We start from the raw sequence: 22937 nt of genomic DNA on the forward strand, positions 1-22937 counted from the left end.
GGCCTGTGCCGATTGCATTTCCATTGTGTTAACATTTTCCTCACGGCCCTCTGAGCCAAAGGAGCAGGACGTTCCACGGCCACTCTGTGCCTGCCTGGCATCGCCCCAGCACGGCTCCAAGCACGGAGACCTTTGGAAAATACAAGCTGAGTGAGCTGCTGCCCAGCTGGAGTGGCTCAGTTGCTGGAGCATCATCCTATGCACCAAAAGGTTGCCAGTTTGATTCTTGGTCAGGACACATACCTGGGATGTGAATTCAGTTCCCAGTCAGAGCAAGTACAGAAGACAAGCAATTGATGTTTCTCTCTCTCCTCTCTCTCCCTCCCACCCTCCTTCCCTTACCCTCCCTTCCTTCCCTCCCTCTCTGCTGGGGGCAGCTGGGAACAGTGCATAGTGCTCCAGGACATGCCTAGTGAGCGAATAGAAGGGGAGCTTTGACACAACGAGGAAGCCCCAGCCGCATAGTTGGTCCTGGCACTGAGGCCACGGAGGCAGCCTGGGCTCATGGCGAGGCTCTGCTGCAGCAGCCAGCGTGACCTTTGGGATCTAGCCAATTTGACCTCAAGGAGGTGCTCCATAAACTGTCGTTCCTTTGCTTAGTTTCAGGATCATCTGCTGTGCGTTTGGGGTGTTTGTGGAGCAGTTGATTAAAAGCAGGTGGTGTCTATGCTGTGGGCTCTTCTGTCTCCTTCCCAGCCCTTCTCTCAACGGCCGGGGGCAGCGCGCAGCCTTCCGAGGGCTCAGCGGCCATGGTTCTGTGCCTTTTTATTTGGGCTGCCAAGGGCCATGCAGATCCACACAGTTAGCCTTTAAAAATGCCTGGCTGTGTTTGGGACACTTCGGTGGCCACAAGCTTCTCGTTGCTGGAGAAGACATGTGGTCCTGAGAGTTTTCAACCGCCCACGAAGCTTGGCCTGTGCTGGAGGGTTCTGATCTCGGTCCCCGCTCTTGATGACTGCGCTAGCCCTCCGGAGGCCGGCCCCCTACACGGGGACCAGAGCTTTTAAGGGCCAGGTTTTTGCCTATAATTCCAGCGACAATGGCTGCCCCCTCCCTCACCCTGAGCTGAATTCCAAGGAATTTCTGTGCCTGGGTTACAAGCAGAAAATACTTGCAAAGTCTGGATGAGCCTAGAGCCTGTAATCCACATATGTCTCCCACAGCACAAGGCCAGACCACTCTGAAGGCAGGGAGGCGGCATAACCAGGCTCGCTGCAGTGCTGGGCTCTGCCTCTACAGGGCCTTCTAGCAGGAACCCCGCAGGACCCCCTGCCAAGTGCCTGACAGCCAGAGCACTCCCCATGTTAGACACCCACCCACGGGCTCTGCTGCGTTGTGAGGGGCCAGTCAGGAAAGGAGGAGGAATGGCCGAGTGACAGGGGAAGGACAGCTAGCGTGGAATGCGCATGTGACTAACACAGCTATCTGTGCCCTCCACAAAGGGCTGGAAACAGCTTCAAAGTTAAATACAAGGTACAATGAGCCTGGAACCATTCATTCGCCGGAGTTCTCTCAAAGGAGAAAAAGTAATGTGGTCAGATACTGGGGTCCTGCAACTATAGAAACAAATCCACTGAAACTGTAGAAGCACAACTATTGGGCTGGCTTACATTGCTTTCCAAGGACGGATAACCAGAGACAGAGGGTTTTGAACTTTTACCCCCAGAAAACTTTCTCTTGGCACTGACTATCAAATTTGCCCTTGTCTAAAGGGTAGTGATACCAAAGTCAATTCCGTTTTTATAAAGTTTGAAGAAAGAGCACTATAGAATATAATATTTTATATTGTGTCTCTGGAAAAGCAGGGCCCTAACATGTGGCCCTATTTCTGCACAGACATGTGTTTGGGATGCGCATGGCCTGGCTCAGTGATGCTGCTCCCCAGGGATCTCGGTTCATCTCAAGCCCAGGGTTAGAGAACTCAGAGACGCAAGGCGAGGCTGCCCGCAGATGTGTGGAAGGCCCCTTCCAGGGCCATGCTCTCTGATGAGGGACACACTCACTGATGTGTCCTCAGGCCCAAGGTACCCTGGGCTGGAGGACACTGTTGGGTGTGACCCGGTTGTTGGGTAGTTGCGGTTTCTGAACTATTCTCTCAGTTGGATAGTTTACTTAATAACGTTTAGAATGAAATACACTTTGGGGCACAAGGTTCTACAGTTGAGCGTGGTCAGAATTTCCTTTATAGATTATCTTTGAAAAGCAATGGAAGAACTTAGAAAACAAACCATAACTGGCTATAAAGATCTATAAGAAGATGACCTTCCAAGACAGTCACTAACACCCCGGCCCCCTGCCAGCAGCGTGGAGGCTAAGATTCAAGTCCACCTGCCCCTGTGTTCCGCAGCCCTACTCTCTAGAGACCACGGGGCTGAGCAGCGCGAGGCCGAGCATGTGAGCCCCGCTTGCTTAGTGAGGAGAGCTGCCGCCCCCACTGGGCGCATAGGTGTGCTCTCAGGAGCACAGCCTGGGAGGGCAGCTGCAGAGACCACGCGGCTCAGACCAGGCCCACAGCAGAATCACTGGAAGGCAGAAACTCACTAGCTCAAGGTCCCCAGCCACCCACTGAAAATCTGGGACATGGGTAAAGATGCCAGGCACTTTCTTCTATTTTAGCATCTTTCTCAGGAATCATGAAGGACACGATCAACAATGGTAGCTTAGACAGGTTGGTAAACTGAGGCAAAGGGGCTCTTTATCCTGAAATGCCATAGCTCGGGGCTCCTGAGAGCTTTCAGCTTCCCAGGGTCACTCACAAGCTAGCGCTTGGCAGATGCCCACAGATCTGTTTATCGCCGCATCTGGCTGGTGAGATGGTCTTTAACTTTTTTATTTTAAATTAACTCCGGAATCACAGGAAGTTGAAAAAAATGATACATAGAGTCCCCATGAAGCCTTCATTGAATTTCCCCCAATAGTTGCATTTTACACAACTACAGTACAATTTCAAAACCGGGAAATTGTCCTTGGTACAATATGTGTGCACAGTCTTTTGCCGTTTTGTCATATATGTGGTTGTGTGCAACTACCACCATCAACAACAATTCATTTTATCCCTCTGCCACCCCCTCTTCCTAAGACATGGCTGAGAACGAAAACATAATGAAGCACCTAGAACAAGGCTGGCAAGTAAACGTCACCTGCATGCCAGTCAATCAATGGGCAGCGAACCCAGGAGCGGTGCTTGGAGAGGGCATGGTGGACAAGGGCAGCGGGGACTGAGTGTGATGGGGCAGAGAGGGCTGGCATAGCTCAGTGGTTGAGTGTTCACCTATGAACTAGGAGGCCACGGTTTCATTCCTCGTCAGGGCACCTGCCCGGTCACGGGCTCGATCCCAAGTTGGGTGCATGCAGGAGGCAGCCCATCGATGATTCTCTCTCATCATTGATGTTTCTATCTCTCCCTTTTCCTTCCTCTTAAATCAATAAAAATATATATATATATTTAAAAATATGGTGGAGTTGTCACGACTAAGCATTACGAATAGAAATGGACAGTGAGGAGTGAAGAAATGCAGTGTGCTATCTGCTCCGGCTTGTAATGTGAACAAAGAAATGCGCTCCTCCCTCTGAACCATGGACCTTCAGTGCTTTTCCATCGACTTCCATAGGACTTGCCGCCAACACAGAAGAGCCTTGATTAAAGTGTTTAAAAGCTTTGCTGAAGGTGGTTTTCTTGACCTTTTGTTTTAGGCAGTATGGAGGTGTGGGTGGTCCAGAAAGTTCTCTTGTCTGCGAGGACTGGCTCCACCACTGTCATTTCTGCCCAAAGATCTGGTACAAAGACGGACACTATCCAAAGTGGGATTTCAGCTTGATACGCACGAAGCCCAGGTCTTAGAGAACTGACTTCTATTGAGTGCTTCCCCATGTGCTGTCCCTGTAGGTGCTCAGTGACCCTTAGAGTTGGGGTTGTATCATTCCCACGTTACAGATGAGGGAGCCAAAGCTAAGAAAGAAGCCCAGGGCAATGGCAAGAGGAAGAGCTGCCCTGAACCTAGCTCTGGCCAACTGTGCTTTTGATGTTCTCTCTGCCAAGGCGGATGGCCTGAGAGCCTGCCTTCCTCTGTCTGTCTTCTTCCAATGTGTCTTCCCTACAGGTGGCCCAGGGTGAGCCATGCTTTGCCCTACGGGATGCAATCCCTGCACCCAGCACAGGGCCTCCTGGTAAGGTACTTATTTATTGACTGCACCAGCCCATACCTGCAGCCATTCTTTCCTTCTTCCCACCAGAGACTGTAAGAGAATTGGGCAGAGTGAGAGGGGAGTGGAGCCTCTTCATTCACAGCCCAGGGCTTGCAGGCTGAGTGGAGATAAAGTGCCTAGAGCAGATTATGCAAACAGAGAGAGAGAGAGAGCACCGCTCAGAGCCCAGGAGAGCCCAGGATGTTACCTGGGATGCTTAATGATAATATCTTCCCACCTCTGCTTTGTTCCCTTCCAAGGCTAATGTCCTCTGCCTCCTAGCTGCCCCTGACCTTTGAAGCTCTGACCCAATGCAGCTCCACAGAACAAGCCCCACATTTGGGAGCTGGTGGTGAGTCCTGAAGTGAAGATAACGAAGCTAAGAGTGTGGCTATCTCAGCTGCCGGGCCCCGGGGCTGTGGCAGGAGGAGAGTTCTGGAGCAGAAGTGAGTGTACAGCCCTTTCCCTCCTCCTATGCCTGCATGTGCGGGGTGTGCACGCCGAGAGACAATGACCGAGAACCAAGAGCCCTTCAGGCAACAAAACCACAAGCCAAGACGGTAGGGAAAGTACTTTATGGGCTTAGCTGAAAGCACTATTGCAGTCATGGGGCAACCTCTCAATTTTCTGTGGAAGCAGCCCATTGCCATCTTTCCTCCCTCCCTGTTCCCTTTCTGCCTCAGGGTCAGGGTACAAGGTCACCTCCATTCTTCCTGGGACTCCTTGGCCGTGGAGTTGGGCGCGATTAAATTGGTGAAGGCGGCCTTTTTCGGTGTCACTGGGACTAGGCTCTTGATTTTGTTCAGCTTATCTCTGGCCTGTTGGCATTTTTTCAGGCAAGACCCACACAGATCCTTTTCCTCCACCAGATATAAGTTATCCAGCCTCTTGATGGAATCTAAGAAGACATCCGTCTCCTCCGGCTGGAGGAAGGGGTTTCTCTGGGTGTTGAGCTTCTTCAGCTTGGGGAGCTTGGAGATGCTGGTAGGGATGGCGCTGAGCAGGTTGTCATGGAGACCCACCTCATGGAGCTCCTTCAGAGCACCCAGTGTGGTGGGCACACTGTCCAGGTGGTTCAGGCCTAAATTCACAGTGCGGATATTCTTAAGCTGGTTGAGTTCCACGGGCAGCCCGTTGGTGGTCAGCCTGTTGTTGCTGGCATTGAGGTACAGCAGACTAGTCATTTGGCCGATGGACTCGGGGAGCTTGTCGATGTAGTTGCTGTGCAGGTCCAGCCACCGTAGGCTCTGGAACTTGGAGATTGAATCAGGGATCCTCTTGAGCATATTCCGGCTAAGATCGAGCTCATCGATGTCATTGAGTTTCAGAATACACTTTGGGAAGGTGGTGATTCCCATCTTGCTCAAGTCGAGGCGTTTTCTCCCATCGAACGTGATTTTGATACAATTCTTGGCCACATTGAGGGTGATCTTCTTGCCCTTGGGGCTCTTCCCACTCTTGGCCATGTTTTTTAGTGAAGGATATGTTTGAAGTGTGCTGTTCTGGTTGGTTGGTGATCAAGTTGAGGAAAAAGTCACTTGAAGCTGCTAGACGATATACTCTGATAAGAGAAAAATACCAAGTTAGGAGATGACAGGAGAGTATTGGACTTCCCCCAAAGCATAATGCTTTGCTCTCTAACAGTTTAAAAGGAGAGAAAGAGGAAAGTGGAGAGAAATTAGGGCATCAGCAAAAGTCACCGAGACAAGACCTTCAGTAAACTGCATGTCTTCCTCAGAGCTCTGTTCCCAGATGTAAGTAAGAGGGGCTGCAGGAGGCTCAGTGTCCTCTAGCTGTGTCGTTTCCTGGCTTAATAATCTCTCCAATGTCCTGGACTTTCAAATACACCCGACCCCTCCCAGCCCAGGGGTACATGTAATCACGTATGTGTGTCCTCTTGGCTACCTACCACTTCCCAGACCCTCACAGAAACCTAGTCTTTCTTTAGAGTTATGTTAAGGTTGCCACAGTGTGTCTGCTGAATCCTCAGCAGGGCCACAGCGTGGACATGAGGAGACAAATGCTTGCAGTGGGTGGGTGGCCACGATGCCTGCAGTTCCTCTGCTCCGTCACTCAGGCTCTTTCTCAGGAACCAAGTTCACGTAGCACATGAAGCACCAGCAGCCAGGCGTGTGCGCCATCACCAAGCTTTCCTCATCCGATAATCCTGTGTCCAAGGGAAGTGGGTGAAAGCTGCCCGCTCCGTGTTCCCTGTAAGCCACCACGGCCACTCCTCGGAGGGTCTCACCCTGTGCTGGTCCTCCTGGACCACAGCCTCCTGGGATGGAGGGAGGTCCCCAGAGTCAGCCCGTGAGAGCATCGGTCAGCTCAGCCCTCAGCATCGTCAATGTTCTTCTGAGCAGCCTGGAGAGCAGACCCTCTTCTTTAGAAACAAGGGCCCACCACATTCAGGCATAATTACTGAGCACAGCACGGTGGCCAGTAGCATTGGAGTCTCTATATCACGTTGCTCTGAGGAACTAGAGGGAGTAAAGCAGCTTGGAAACAAAAGTCCGGCCCACTCGGTGGGAGGAGTCAGTCCGCTCTCCCTAGGCCCCGTGAGTGCACCACCTCCCGGTCCTGCATGGACAGCGCGCTTCCAGCACCCTGGCCACAAAGGCTGCCAGGCGGGCGGCGGGAGACGTAACTCAAAAGTGGGAGCAGTTGTGCCCCGAGATGATAGAAAGACTTCCAAGAAGAGCCTCTCTCTCTGGCCCAGAGTAGCAATGGGGCCTGTTAGGTTCAGAGTGGGTGCACAAGGCCTGGCTTTACCCCGCCCCTGCCTCGGCCCCAGGCAGACCTGCATCTCAGTCAGCCAGGCAGGCCCGGAACCCAGAACCTAGAACCAAGGCAGAGAGCCATTCTCTGCCCACACTGATCCCAGGAGGAGGTTGCCTTTCTCTCTCCTACTGTCACTTGGCCCTGGAGGCAGAGAGGGTGGCAGGAAGTGAACAGCAGATTTAGAAAACAAAAGGCCTGGATTTCTAACCAGAAGAAGGGCATTGAGGGAGCCACTCAGTGTTGGGGAGATCGTACAGAGGAGGAAGTTCAATAAAGTTGTGCATGAACTCCCAGGTGCACCCTGAGCTGCTGGTGCATGAATGAAACCCTGAATAGGGTCTTCAGTACCTTGCCCATACCCAGAGCCCCACAGCTTAGACTGAGCTGAGAGAGCCCGCTATGCAGGCCCCAGGCTGGTGCCTGGGTGGACAGAGGGCCTGGCCCCACCAGCACCACAAAGTCTCTGAAAACGGGAGGGACATTGTAACCATGATCGCAGAACCAACAGAAGGGCAGAACGTGCGCCTCTGGTGCCGGATAAAAACATACATCTCCATCTCCACAGTGACATGCAGATGTAGCCCTAGAGGGAGAGAGATGAAGCTGTGGCACAGAAAAGTATTTGAAGGAAAAAAACGGGTAAAACTTGAAAAATTTGGTGAAAGACATAAAATTAACTTGCAAGAAGCTCAGTGAACTCCAAGAGGATAACTGAGTTTAAAGAAATCCACACCCAGAAACACCATTAAACTGCTCAAAACTAAACACAAGCTGAAACCTGCCTGAGAACAAGGACACATTGCCTTTGGGGAACGCAGTAAGACAGCCCCTGGAGTCAGCAGAAACCATAGAGGCCAGAGGTACTACAAAGTTATCTTTTAAATTGCTGGGGGGAAACAACCTCGACAAAACAGTGAATAAAGGAATCCTCTATGCACGCCAGCAAATTAGAGACATTGTCGGATTAATGGAAAATAAAAGGATTGCCACTAGCTGAGCTGCTGTGAAAGAAATGCTACAGAAAGTTCCTCAGGTGAGAGACACTGTGCTTTGGGCTAAGCTTAAGAAGAGCAACGGAAATGGTAAATTTCTGTGGGACATAATTGACTATTTTCTCCCCTTAAGGTCTTTAAAATATTTGTGATGGTTGAAAGCAAGAATGTTAACGCTGTCTAATGGGGTTTTCAGTGCACAGAGGTGGGATATGACAAGCGCAACATACTGGGGGAAATGGACGGAGCTGATGGGAGGCAGGGCTTTTGCATTGCTTTTGAAGTGGCAAAAAGTGGTAAAATAGGAACTCTAAGTAGACCATGGGAGGTAAGTGTGCTGTTTAAATCTCCAGAGCAATCACTAAAGACAGTAAAAAACTAGGTGCATAAAGTTGAAAATAGATTTTTATGTATAATTATAAAAAGTATAATATGATGTATATCTGCCTATATATAATTATAAGTATACATGTAGTAAAAATTCAATATATAAATTACATTGATGCATCTAGGAAAAATTCAACTAATATAAAAGAAAACAAGAGGGAAATGGAAGAAGCAAAATACAACTATTAAAATAGCAGACCTAAATCCAAGCATATCAACACCTACATTAAATGAAAATGTCCCAAACACACCCATTAAAAGCCTAACTACCAAAATGGATGATAAAAAAAAGACCCAACCATATGCTATCTTTAAGAAATCCACTTTAAATAAATAAAAGTAAGTTTTAAAACATAGGAAAACACATACTATGCAGACACTAAAGAAAAACTGAGTGACTTTATTAATATCAGTATAGACAACGTATATTTCAGAGCATGAAAATTTACCTGAGATTAAGAATAATACTGCAAAATATAGTATTGATAAAGGGACACTTTACCAAGAAGCTAAAAAATCCTAAATGTGTGTATACTGAACAACAGAGCTTTGCTATAAATGAAGGAAAAACTGATAAAATTGAAAGAATAAATGGAAAAATGTATAATTACAATAGGAAATGTCAATACTTGTTTCTCAATAATCAATACAACAACTAGAGAGAAATTCAGCAAGAAATAGGGTTGTTCAGTTTCGGTTCTATGGCCATTTGAGGCCAGATACCTCTTTGTTGTTGGCGGGGGTGGGGCACTGACGGGAGGGGGGCCTCTCCTGTGATTGTAAGATGTTTATCAACAGAAGGTCAGAAGGCTCTACCTGCGAAATGACAGTAGCTCTATACTAATAACAATCAGTAATGTCTCTAAATATCGCCACTGTCCACTGAGGGCAAAATTGCCCCCCTACTCCCACCATGAGAACCACTGATATAGAAGAACTGAACATTACCGTCAACTGACTGAATCTAGTTGACATGTGAAAACACTCTACCAGCAACAGAATACACATTCTTCTCAAGCACACATACGGCATTCGCAATTCTAGACTATCTTCTTTGCCACGAAGCAAACCTTAACAAATATAAATGAATTAAATGAGCAATATCAGAACTATAACTGGAAAAAATCTCCAAATAATTAATTTAAAAAACATTTACAAATACTTCATGAGTCAAAGAAATCTCAAGGGAAATTAGAAAAAATATTTTAACTGAACAAAAATGAAATAGAGCATATCAAAACATGCGGTATGCAACTAAAGCAGTGATTAAAGAGAACAGTATGGTTTTAAGTGTTCATACAAAGAAAATTTTAAAAATCAATAATATAAATTTCCACCTTAGGAAACTAGTAAAGAATAACAAAATAAACCTTTAGCATGCACAAGGAGGAAATAATAAAGACAAGAGCAGAAATAAAAAGGAGTAAAACCGAAAGGAGAAAAACAATGGAGAAAATCAGTAAAACTAAAAGATGGTTCTTTAAAGGTTAATAAAATTGATAAATCTCTAGTCAGTCTGACAATGGAAAAAAGGGATGCCAAAAATTATTAATATAAGTAATTAAAAAGAGGATATGACTAAAATCCAACAGACATTAAAGGGATGATTAGGGAATAATACAAACAACTCTAGAATAAACTTTAAAGTTAACCACAAACTAATTCACTCATGAAGAAATAGAAAACCCATAAAATCTATATTTATTAAGGAGACTGAATTTATAGTTGAAAGCTTCCCCCCCAAAACTCTAGGCCCAAATGATTTTATTGGCAAATGTTACCAAATATTTAAAGATGACAACAACAACTTTTACATGATCTTTTCAAGAAAATAGAAGAAGGAATACTAGTAATCCCTAACTTATTTTCTGAGACCAGCGTTTTAAAAAAAGAAAACTACAGAGCAATATCTTTGATGAACAGAGGCATAAAAGTCTTCAACCAAATTGATAAATTCAATCTAGCAATATATAAAAAGAATAATACACAACAGCCAATTGGGAATGCAAGTTGATTCGTTATTCAGAAATCGATGTAATACAGCATATTAACAGGTTAAAAGGAAAAAAAAGTACATGATCATATCAAGTGATGCTGAAAAAACATGGTACAAAATTTAACAACTATTCGTGACAAAAACTTTCAGCAAACCAGTGACATAAAGGCATTTTCATAACTGGATAAAGAGCTTTGGAAACAAGGCAAGAAGATACACTCTTGTTATTCCTACTCAATATTTTATTGGAATTCTAGCCAGTGCAATAATGCAAGAAAAATAAAAGGCATGCAGATAAAAAAAGAATGAAATAAAACTGTCCCAATTTACAGATGCCCTGATTTGTCCACAGAGAGAGTCCTACGGAATTTACTGAGTTTAGCAAGGTTGCAGGATACAAGGTTAACACTCAAAAACCCCACTGTGTTTCTATACACTATTAATGCAAAAATGTGAAAAATAGTAATGCTTTAGAAATAAAAACGTTTATGTATTTCACATAAGTAAAAAAAAAAAATGTGCAGGATGTCTATGATCAAAATTACAAAACACTGATGAGAGAAAGCAAATATCTAAACAAATGTAGAAACATACCATGACCATGAGTTGGAAGACTCAGTATAGTTACAGATTGCTGGCCATGGTGGGCAGCTGAAGCTGCGCATGTGTTAGAGCTCAGAGGGCTGTCTGCACAACAAAAGGCAATTTTATTGTAAGTAAATTTGAAATTTCTTTAAAATATTTGGGACTCTTCATTCTACTTGTGTCTCTTACCACAGTTGCTTGCTCAGCCCAGCTTGGAAGTCTGTGACATTTTTATACCCATCCCACCCTCAGCCCTGTTGTGCCTTGTAGAGTTCATCCAAATGCATACATGCGGGCACTGCCGTGGCACACGTCTGCCATGTGTGTGCACATGTGCACACTGTGGGGAACAGCTCTGCAGGGTGGTGTGTCAGAAACTGTCCGACTGCACTTGAGTTGAAATTTAATTTTAAAAAGATGGACTAATCAGGGCACCTCTGCTCTTATCACGTTGATCAATGACCTCCTCATGGTGCGTAGCCAGACTTAGCAAAGGAAAGGACGAGGTGCCCAGTACATTTGCGCTTGCGATGAACAAAGGGTAGTTTTTCATATGCCTGTGTCCCCACAGTGCAGAGCACCGTCTTTTATTGGTAACTCGATCCCATGGGCCTGAACAAAAAGTACAGTTTTCTTTGTCCGTGACCCTAACTGGTAGTCCTTTGGGACTCGAGCCAAGCGTTCCTTTATTTGTTCACTCACTCAAACGCCTATGGAGAGCCTCTACGCATCGAGCCTGCTGCACAGCTGAGCAGTGAACATGGCCAGTCCCCAAACTCAAAGCGCTAAAGCCTAGCTTGTTACTGATCTGGCCACCAGGGTCCCCTGGGCACCCCGAAGCCTGGGCTCTCTTTTGTGTGTCTTATACAAGGTAAAGTTCAGCTCAGGGGGGCTGGTTCGAGGGGCCCTAGAAGGGAAGGGTGCTTCCAGGAGACTGGAGATGCAGCCAGTGTGGTCCAGGTGAGCCTGCTCCCTGCCCCCACAGGTAGAAGCCTCCCAGCTCTGATGAGTGATGGGAGGAAGCAGCCTGAGCTGTCCACAGAGCACTGCTCCCTTAAGGAGCTTCTCTCCGGCAGGAACTGCGGCTCGGAGCCTGCCCATTAACCGTCTGCGAGGCTGCGTCCGGGCTGGCAGGATGCACTTCACCTCCTCCCCAATGTGTCTGGGTCCCAGAAAGCCCCACGCCCACCACGCTTCCCTCAGGATCGCCTGACCCGTCTGGTCCGCTTGCTCTTGGTTGTGGAGGGCAGGGTGTGTGTGCTGTGTGGCTCAGGGTCCAGGCTGGGCCCTAAGCTAGCGAGAGCCACTAGAAGCAGACCTCTGACAGGAGCCCGCACAGACCAGGGCCTCCCTTCTCTCACATGGTGGGCACCTGCCTGCCTGCCCACTGACTAGGAGAGTTAATATTGGCAAAGGAAGTGTGAAAGAGATGATCTTTGGATTCAACTAAAACAAGTTAGAGGGTCTGTTATCAATTCCCAGAATCCTAAAGGGCGGGACCAACCCACAGGGAAGCTGGCAATTATAGATAGAAAGATGTGAATAGAAGGTTGGATGGCTGGACGGAAAGATCGATAGATGGATGGATAGACAAATAACAGATTATATTTCACAAGAGCAGCTCAGAAGGCCAAATATGAGACGTTTCTAAATGTACTACATTGTCTTGTCTTGTACAATTTGTTTTTGTACTTTAGAAAAACTGGACCAGTTTGGTTTGACTTTAATTTCTAATTATTTTTTAATCTAGTCATTGTGAAACAAACAGCATGGTGGGACACCCCATGGATATCTAAATTAAAAATGTAATGGTAACCCATATTTTAATGGAAATATTTGCAAGCATTTTAGTTGTAAGATCATTATCATCACTATGATAATAGAGTTTATCTGCTGCTTCATGCTCATGTATCTTACTATTTTTAAGTAAGACTGACTTTGGGTATATCTGATATTTTTAAACATCTTGCTAACGTAATCTCGCAATAATTATTTCATCCTTTTGACTGAAGCATTGAGATGCAGGATAGACACATTGTAGAACTAAAAGCCCCAAAGTCACCACTTTTTCACAGCCAGGATTTGGGACTAACTTCATAGCAAGGTTCATGCCAAATGGATGAGAAATATGTTTTGTTTGCAGGCCATTTCTCAAGGGAAAATGACGCAAACTTTCTCAGTAGTCACTGCATTTATCCTCTCCTACAACTCTCACGGGACCCACTTACTGGGCCTGTCACAGGCCGCCTCACCTCTGCTGAGACTCCCGTTGTGCCTGCAGATCACCCCTGTGCCTGCCGCCCTCCCCGGAGTAAGCTGTTCCTTCACACAGGAAGCCACGTGGACCTGGGGTGTATCTGGAACTTCTGGCTGGGCCTCTACAATAGGCATTTGACTCTGCAGAGTGTGCAAGGGGTGGGGAGACGGGGGCAATTGCATTCGCCAGTGCTTGTGGGCTAGAAGCGGGGCTCTGCTACCTGTGGCACAGTGCTATCTGGTTTTTGGAGACAGTCTCACTGGGAATATAAAAATGAAGAGTGCAATTGTAGGCAGGCGGGACCTCTTGTAGAAGGTTCCAGTGCTCAAGATGGCTTGTGGAGGGGGTTCTCCTCCAGATTTCTCAAAAGATGGCTGTGCTCATGCCCTAACCAGTTTGGCTCAGTGGATAGAGCATCAGCCTGCGGACTGAAGGGTCCCAGGTTCGATTCCGGTCAAGGGCATGTACTTTGGTTGAGGGCACATCCCCAGTAGGAGGTGTGCAGGAGGCAGCTGATCGATGTTTCTCTCTCATCATTGATGTTTCTAACTTTCTATCCCTCTCTCTTCTTCTCTGTAAAAAAATCAATAAAATATATATATTTTTTTTAAAAAAAAAAGATGGCTGTGCTCAGAGCTCCCCGCTGTGAGCAAGACTAATGTGAACTACACTGACAGTGAGCCCCATATCCTCAGGGCACTTTCCTTAAAGGGGTGCCCAGTTAGGGGGAAGCAGCTGCTTAAACACTAGTCCCTACCTACTGTGGAGCCACAAAATTCTCAGGGAGACTCAGACTTTGGAGGGAGAATTCAGCGTGACCCCGAAGCCTGTGAACTCACACCCTGCCCTCCCAGGCCTGCCCACAGGGCACCTGAGAACAGCAGCTGCAGGCTAGGCCTAGCTCCCCCCCAACCCCCCAAAATAATGAATTAGCTTGCCTCCAGGAGAACCAGCACTTCCAAAGTTGCCCCCTCAAAGGGGTTAACGCGAGTTTGAAGCAGCTGTTGTTTGGCAAAGTCCATCTATAAATGCAGGCCACCGCCAGAGAGACTTACCCTGTCCCAGGTCTTCCTCCTCAGCTGTGAGACTCTGTCTGTCGCCTGGCAACAGGACTCTCCCCTGCAGGTAATTAGCATAGTCCTGAAGCCAGCCTGCAGGAAGAACAGTGGTTGAAAGGATCTCCAGGCACCCAGCTTGGCGCACAGGCCTCCCCAGTGGGCACCGCCCACCCACCACCAGTGGGAGGGTCACAGCCCCAGGACAACAGAGCCATTGTCCATGGCGCCGGCCACGTGGGCCTTGCGAACAGGGAAAAAGCCAGCTTTGCCTCTTGTCCACATTGAGTTCCAGGAAATATCATTACACTTCCGTGTAATCTGTCCAGATCGTTTTTTCTGCTCTTTTGTTTTTGATAAGGCTGTCTTTTACCTGTTTGTTTATTTGAATTTATTATCTCTTGCAGTTTTCTCTTTGCACCCTTTTTATTTTCATTTTTTAAATCCTCACCCAAGGATATATTTATTGATTTTTAGAGAGAGAGAGAAAAAGAGGAAGATTAGTTGCCTCCCATATTCACCCCAACCAGGACTCACCCTGAAGCCCAGGTATGTGCCCTAATCCCTGACCAGGAATCAAACCCACACCTTCTGGTGTATTGGACAACACTTCAATCAATAGAGCCACTGGCCACACCTCTTTGTACACTTTCCACACCATAAATCAGAGTGACTATAAAGCTCATAAAAGTATACAATTTTATAATCATTTGTTCTCAATGTCATGTCAGTGTGTGTTTCCTGAAATCTACATCTTGAATGAATGTACAGCATCTGGTGGACATGGCTTTCCTTGCAATTTCAAACTTGGCTCTACCCCGGATGAGGCTGCCATGAATATATTTGTGTACTTACAGTCTTTTTCTTTTAAAAAAGTTCTTTAAATTACATTTCCAGAAATTGAGAAAATTGTTTAAAAAAGGATAACTATTCAAATTATTATACAAATAATAAAATAACTAGAAAAATTAGAAAATGCATATATACAAATTAAAAAATAAAAATACTCTAAATTATACTATCTAGATAGAATCGGGAAATAAGTAAAATAATTAGCAAATAAATAATTTGGAATGCAAAATTAATCTAAGCAATACAAATTTTGGAAAATACAAAAAAGCAAAATGAAATACTTTAAAGGAAAAATAAAATATAATAAATCATTAAACTAGAAATACAGTTAATAAAAATTTTTAAATGCAAATATTAAATACATAAAAAGTGTATTACCCTACCACTGTCTTGTTTAATGCAAAATAAAAATAAAATATCATTTGATTTAAACAATAAATGGATTTAAAATAATTAGCAAATTTCCCTGGCCAGTGTGGCTCAGTTGGTTTGGTGTCATCCCATGCACCAAAAGGTTGCCGGTTCAATTCCCAGTCAGGGCACATGCCCAGGTTGCGGGCTTGATCTCTGGTAGAAGGTGTGCAGGAGGAGGCCGATCAATGTTTTGTTCTCCCTCTCTCCTCTCCCTTTTTTTCTCTCTCTCTCAAAATTAATTAAAAATATTTTTTTAAAAATAAAATAATTAGCAAATTAAGGTAAGTAGATAATTTTTAATGACCTGAAATCCTACTACATAGTGTATTTCTAATTGGAATATTCATAAAAGTACAGACTTTAAATTAGAAAATAAATAACATGAAAATTATAAAACACATATAATAAAAATAAATATTTTAAGGAAGAAAATACACAAGACGATAAATACATTTTAAAAATGCAGATATATAAAACCTTATAAAAGTTAAAGCCACACAGTTTCATCATCTAGAGGTAACGTGCTGTGTAACCTTCCAGACTGTCAGTACTTGTTCGACACTGTTTATGGCACAGGTGTGCAATAATAATGTGGCGATTTTCTAATGCTCGCATAACTCCGAACGTAGACAAATCACTAGTTTGTCAGGTGACTCTGGAACTGTTTTTGTTGTCACCCTGTTTGCTCTTATTTTCTTTTCCTCTTCAGAGGATGGAGCTTGACTCCGGAGCCAGGGCCTTTGCTCAAGGGTGGGTCTGGCAGGTGCCCTGCACAGGCTGTATTGGGAGGTCACGGCACCTGTTCTGTGCCCGGCCTTGGGTGGCTCCAGCCCGCCTTGGCCAACTTCCCTGGCCTGCACGCCACCCCCTCACCCCACGCTTCCATGTTCTCTTCGGCATGGATATTAGGCAAAAAGAGTTTGCAGTCTGTAGTGCTTTAGACAGCTGATGCTGTTGTTGTGTTGTCTAGAACTCTGTGCAAGATGCCTACATGTTAGAGAAGTGAAGTCAGGAAGGTGCCCCTGTGGAGGCGGGGACATCTCTGTTAGCAACAGCGTCTGTCTCTGTGGATTTCTATTGACCTACAGCCTGGAATTGAGAACGAGGCGAACCCACATTTGCTTCTCAGGGGAAGAAAGTAGAGGGAGTGTGTTTCTAGGACCGTCTCTTGGCTCCTTGTGGAGAACGTGCTTATGCCACAGACTGCCCCTCGGCCTCTGTCAGCAAACGCGCCCCTTCCCGGAGCCTCGCGCGGGTGAACGTGGGCCAGGCGCCACAGACACGTGCGGTCCTGGGCGGAGTCCACCCCCTTCCAGACACCAGTTCCCGCTGGCCCAGATGAGTGGCCTCTTCTCCCGTGGTTTCCGTCTTCTCGGTGAGCAGGACTCGGACCGGGTTCTTTCGCCAGCGCCAGTGCGCTTTGCCGCGGCTGCCAGACTGGCGTGGGGGGTGGGGGGGCGGGGGGCTTTGGAAAGTCGAGAGCCATCTCCTGCACCAGTTCAGTCTAAAACGCGCACTGTATTGATGAAACAACGCAGCGTATCAGCTGCTAAAGTGCTAATTACCAGGTAGTTACAAAATTCGCATAGACCATTTCAAGAGTGATTGCCTTCAGATTAATGTGATCTTTTTAAAAAATTTTCTAAAACATAGAGCTCACCTTCAGTTAGGCATCTTGTCACTGCTCGTAATAGCACCTTTTTTGATGGCAACAAAATGAGGACTCTTTATTGGTGCTCATAGCCGATGAAATGAGGAAGGGGATGGTGAAGCGCCTTTATCTCCTCACACATCCCACCAGATGGCAATGTCATAGAGAACAGGTAACATTCTAGAACCTTCTGAAAGGGCGATGACAGGGGCTTGCTCTCCTTTCTTGGGCCCTAGCAGGCCCATTGTGCTTCTCTAGTCCCACTCCCCTCTCTGGCTTCTAAGGCAATGCAGCAAGATGAGCAGTTGGTATTTGCCATCCCAGCTCCACGAGCTGGTAGCTCAGCTCCACATCCTCGGGAGGCTCAGCACAGGTCCTTTCCGAGGAGTGACCCTCTGTCTCCAGCCCGGCTCCGCCCTCGTCAGAGCCTTCAGAGGGCCTGCCATCGGGATGGGGTAGGAGGCAGGCCCACAGACAGCAGGAGAACCCAACCTTCACGTGAGCCTTTGCAAACTAAAGAAAAACGTTACCATGTTTTCTCTCTGTTGTTCGCCTCGACTAGATGGCCCGAATAGATGATTTCTCAGTTGGGGAAGAGGTGAATCCCAGCCTGGGAGTTGCTTTCTGTGTATAGAGAGCCAGTTAAGGAAAGAACGGCGTGAGGAGGGGCAGGGAGCCAGGACAGGGGGCTGACGGCTGTCTGCGATGGGAGCGGAGGCGCTGCCCCCCCGCTGGCGCACTGGGCCCTGAGGCCTTGCCTAGGCAGAGCCTGCAGGAACCTGGCCCCGCCCGCCAGGTGGGACGTAGAGTGCATGTGGGTGGGGTCTGTGGCGCCTGAACAGCTCTGAGGCAGAGGACATGGCCGGAAAGAGGCACAATTGGGTTGGGTTTGGTGGAACATCTGAGCAAGGAGACAGAGAGGAAAGAAACAGAAATGGAAAGGAGTCCAGGGAACCAGCCCATGGGCGGGGGGGGGGGGGGGGGGGGTCTCTGCAAATCCCTGCTGAGCAGGAGGGCTTCGCATGGAGAAGGGTCCCTCCCATGCCCTCCGCCGCTGCCACACTGGTCTAAGGTGGCGTTGCCGGGTTCAATTTGTATTCTTATTTGTATTTGTAGAAACATAAATCGGCACAGCCCTTTAAGAGGACAATTTGGCAATATGTGGAAAACTTGAAAATGCTCAGACTTTTAGCCAGTGTTTCCCCTGCCAGAAATTTATCTCACAGAGATGCCAAGTATCTGGAAAGGGGTGTCCAAAGGTGGTCAAGCAACATGAGTTGTGAGGACAAAAGCCAGCACAGAGGCAGGCTAACCCCAGCTGGAGAAGGGACAGGCTCCTCAGGGTGTCAGCCCGCGAGGCAGGTGGGGCCTGCATGGAGGAGACAACCCCATTTATCACCCGTTTAAAAACCAGGCGAGCATACAGAAAACTCCCGGAGAGTGTTAACTGTGGATACTGCTTGAATGGAAGAGGCAGTTTGGAAACTCTTATTTTATATTCATATTTTATATTCTTTGCTTTTTTTTGTTAATCCTCACCTGAGGATTTTTTTCTATTGCTTTATCAGAGAGAGTGGAAGGGAGGGAGGGAAGGAGGGGGCAAGTGAGAGAGACACAGCGACTGGTTGCCTCCTGTACGCTCCCCGTTCAGGGCTGGGAAGCAAACCCACAACCCTTGACAGGCATGTGCCCTTGATCGGGAATCGAAACCCCGACCCTTCAGTGCTCAGGCCAATGCTCTATCCATTGAGCTACCCTGGCCAGGGCTATATTGTTCGCATTTAACTATATACATATATTGTATTCACATGTCAATACATTATATTCACAAGGGCAAAGAAGGTCGAGATGTGTCTGTGGGAAATCCTTGTGCAATGGGAGGCCCCTGAGCTCACTCTGCCCTTCACTGGGGCTCTCCATGGGCCGCCCTTAAGGCAGCAGCATCTTCTGGCATAAGGGCCACACAGTGTGACAGAGCTGTCAGTAGGGCGGGTGGGCACGAAGAGCTTGCTCTGGGCCAGGCAGTTTGACGCTCTCCTGGGTGCCCTGGGCCCGCACAGCCCCAGCAGCCCCCCCCCCCCGCCCCGCCCATGCCTGAGATGTTTGGTCACCAGCATTGTTTTCTGTCCCCCAGGAGGTACCCCGGCTCCGACAGGACCATGCTGCAGAGGTGGCAGGTACAGTGATCCCTCAGAGGACTCTGGGTTTGAGGAAACCCTTCGGGAATGCAAATTAGGAAATAGCTCAGGCCCCAGTGATGGAGAGAAAGCATGTGGCTGAATCAGGAGGGATCTTTCATATTTAATTTACCAAAATGCCCCAAATAATTTTCTGAAAATATCTCAGTGATTGAAGGAAATTCTGGAGCCTTGGAGTCGCAGCGAGGGAGTGCGTGTGTGAGCATGTACACGTGCCCTGTGTGCACACACACACTCTGTCTAGGAAGGTGTACACACATGTCAACGGACTTCACTCAGGAGGACACAGCACCCTCCTCTACTCCTGGGAAGACACCCGTGGCTCCCAGCAGGGAGGTGCTGAGTTGAGCCCGGCGTTCTGGGTGAAAGGAAGGGACCCCAAAGGGCCCTGCCCCGGGTCACAGGTCACTGCTGGTCGCTGGGGAGCAGGCCAAGGCAAGGAGAGACCACGGCCTGCAGAGGCGGCCTGGGACTGGCCCGGTGGCTGCTCACACGCCAGGCGGCCATGGGAACTTTCCCCAAAGGCAGTCCCTGTCTCCATCGGTGACTGTCTGTCTGAGGCCCTAAGGGTGAGAGTTATCTTAAAGGACAGGGAAGAGGGAATTCCTAAAGGCCCAGGGACGGGTCCTGAGCCCACTGCTGAGGCCTTTCTCTGTGACCACAAAGTCCCCTCAGCTGTCTGAGTGCACGCCTTTGTGTCTGAACCCACTCGGGAGAATCACATCCAAAGCTAACACATGCCTCCTCCTGGCCTCTGGGCTGCGGGCCGCACTGTCCGCGGCTCTGCTTCCAGCTGCGATTGCTGCAGCTCCTGTGGGATATACGGCCCCGAGCTGACCCGCTGGCACACAGGGCGCGGGAAGCCCGCGGGGCGTCCGCCGATGCTCACCCGCAGCGAGCGGCTCCTCAGGGCTGAGAGCCAGACCAGGCCCGACCTCTCCGTCTCTTCCGGCAGAAAAGGGACATCAGCAATTTCGAGTACCTCATGCACCTCAACACGCTGGCCGGGAGGACCCACAACGACTACATGCAGTACCCCGTGTTCCCCTGGGTGCTGGCTGACTACACCTCACAGGTACGTGTTCGCAGGGGCACTGCAGGGTCCCGAGGCCCCGGACCCTGGACAATCGAGGCTCCTAAGTCCATGCACAGAGCCTCCACTGCAAGGTTCAGCCCACCTGGGCCCCAGGTTCCTCAGTGCGGCCCGTCGCCCTGGACGAGGCCTCTGAGTCCAGCTGCCTGGGCTCCCGTCCAGCCCCCTGTGGGAAGGTGACCTACCTGTGAGCTGATGGACAAGGCCAGGACAAGGCTAACAGGCCCAGAGGGCGTCCTGGCTTAGGCCCTCCTGGAAGGACGCTGTTCATCTGAAATAATGCCATGGGCCACACGGCCCTTCAGGTGCGGCCACGGGCCTGTCCCTGCACTCCGCCTGTGTGTGTGTGTTGGGGGCGGGGGGTGGGAGGCGGGGGGGCAGCAAGAGAGAAGCAAGAGCCATTCCACTGTGGCCCAGCTTCAGTAGGAGGTGGTGGTGTGCACTGCACCCAGCATCTGGACTGACAGGTGGCGACAGGGGAGGTGCAGGGCGAGACCCAGTGGTGCCCTTCATGGCGCCCATTCCTGGCCCTCAGCAAGCAGGGGACAGGGAGGAGGAAGGCTGACAGTGGGCCACGGGGGAGGAGCCGGCATGGAGCAGTGCCCTGCCGCCTGCTGGCCCTCAGGAGGCGCGTGTGGAAGGGGCAGGAGGTGTCTGGGTCCTGCTTGGCTGCATGATGTCTGGCCCTCAGGATTTGGGGGTGGGGGGAGGGTGGGGTCTCTGTTTTTGAAACCTCCCATCCCCACTTAAGACATTCAGTGCAGAACAACTTTCCTCACCAGCCAAATGTTGCTTCTTCTTGCCTTAATGATCACCTGAACTGAGGTATTTCAAACATGAATCTTGCAAATTGCACCTTCAACTCACATTTTACAAAGTGCTGGTTTACCAGCCCCTTTGTGTAGCCCCAAATTGTGATTCTTTACTGCATTTAAAAACGGAGAGATTTCTCCCCCAAATCTGGATCTCTTAAGTATCTTTTGGAGAATCAGGAGATGTGGCCGCTGAGTGAGGGTGTCCACTTGTGGCACTTGGGGTCTCGGGAGAGCCCCTTCCCTCTGGCCAGCCTGGCTCTGCAGGTGTGAGGTGGCACAGGCCCTGCCTCCCCCGGGGGGATGGCCAGTGACAAGGAGTTGGGGCATACACACCTCCATACAGACGTGCAAGCCCGGGAGGCACACGGCTCTTTGCTGACACAGAGCATCTCTGCTGAAAGGAAACGTTGAGGACACGGGCCTGCACCCTCTCAGGCCACCACTGTGTGTTCCCAAGGGCAGGGGCGGGGCGTGTCCTCCACAGCGATGAGGCTATCCCTCCGCTTTTCTCCCCAAACAGACGACTTCTCACTTCCTACTTGCAGCAAACTGTTCCGAGGGCTGTGCCCAGTGCCTCATAGATGACAGGGTTTCTTTTGAAAGTTTCTTCTTAAGAACTGGCGGTGATGTTCCGATTTGGGTCAATTGGGAACAGATTCAGTGTGAAGGCAATCTTCCCTCCTCTCCTTTTCCATCTCCCTCCCTCCCCTCCTTTCCTCTTCCATCTCCCTCCTTTTAAGCCTGTGGATCACTGGCTCCAGTGCCATAAACCTTCGCTCCCCGGCTAATCACCGGAGGGGTCAGACCAAACGACACTCAACCAGTGAAGAGAACCATAAAACTACAGAGCGTGTCTCCTGAAGTCTCGCTGGGCACGCAAGGGTCTCGGGGAGTTAACTCCAGCTGCACATCTGCCTTTCAGACATTGAACTTGACAAACCCCAAGACGTTTCGGGATCTTTCAAAGCCCATGGGTGCTCAGACGAAGGAAAGAAGGCTGAAGTTCATCCAGAGGTTTAAAGAAGTGGAGAAGACGGAAGGTGGGTAGATGCCAGCTCATTGTTCTCTGCAATGCGCTTCATTGAAAGGACCATGGGTACCAGCCTTCGAATAATTATGCTTGAATAGAGAACTCTTTAATCCCCTGGTCTAACCCTGGCTGTGAGCAAGAATCACCGGGAGAGCTTTTAAAGCTACCGAGTCCAGCCCCATCTCTAGAAATCCTGCGTTAGGAAGTCTGGGGGACAGCCAGGCCGAGAAGCAGTGTGCTCAGAGCTCACACCCTGAGCCGTGCGCTGTGCACCGTGCGCCGTGCCCCGGGGCAGGAAGACAGGAGAGGACCTTCTGCTCAGCTTCCCCTCCGGCCCAGGCCAGGCTGCACGCATACAAACAGCGTCCATCTCCAACAGGACCCTGACCCGCAGGGAGCTCGAGCGACTCCTTCCAGATCATCACCTTGCATGTCAGAGCCCAGACGTGGTTCGCCCGCTGGGCACCTGTACAGTCCTGCCTCTCCTCTGCCCTGTGCCCTTATTGCCCTGACGTTTTCCCTATGTCCATTCACTCACTGAGTGCGTGCATTTTTTAAGGAATTTTCCTGTCTTGCTTTGACGGGAGTGGTGCAGCTGAGGGGCTTGAACGGGCTTTTCACCAGGGGCGGCCGTTGGCCAAGCTGT

At 48.9% G+C, this 22937-nt stretch overlaps 2 protein-coding genes across 2 annotated transcripts in view; one reads left to right on the forward strand and one right to left on the reverse strand.

Annotated features, from left to right (window-relative positions):
- WDFY4 (WDFY family member 4) overlaps nucleotides 1-22937 on the forward strand; it is a gene marked incomplete at its 5' end in the record, with an annotated part of 233527 nt that overhangs the window by 175386 nt on the left and 35204 nt on the right. The window contains 3 exons of the mRNA XM_081104486.1: nucleotides 19290-19332; nucleotides 20309-20428; nucleotides 22184-22301. Coding sequence (XP_080960612.1) covers nucleotides 19290-19332; nucleotides 20309-20428; nucleotides 22184-22301 — 281 coding nt within the window. The remainder of the gene's footprint in view (nucleotides 1-19289; nucleotides 19333-20308; nucleotides 20429-22183; nucleotides 22302-22937) is intronic.
- Nucleotides 4742-14396, reverse strand: LRRC18 (leucine rich repeat containing 18). Its single transcript, XM_081104485.1, has 2 exons — nucleotides 14239-14396; nucleotides 4742-5746 (listed from the first exon to the last, which is right to left on the reverse strand). Exon 2 carries the CDS (start codon nucleotides 5649-5651, stop codon nucleotides 4884-4886), a length of 768 nt encoding a protein of 255 aa, XP_080960611.1. The 5' UTR covers nucleotides 5652-5746; nucleotides 14239-14396; the 3' UTR covers nucleotides 4742-4883.

The sequence above is a fragment of the Myotis nattereri genome (assembly GCF_964212035.1).
Source record: "Myotis nattereri genome assembly, chromosome: 13".
NCBI lineage: Eukaryota > Metazoa > Chordata > Mammalia > Chiroptera > Vespertilionidae > Myotis > Myotis nattereri.

Excerpts from the sequence above, each read along its gene's own strand:
- LRRC18 (XM_081104485.1), bottom strand. The coding sequence starts at position 5,651 with ATGGCCAAGAGTGGGAAGAGCCCCAAGGGCAAGAAGATCACCCTCAAT.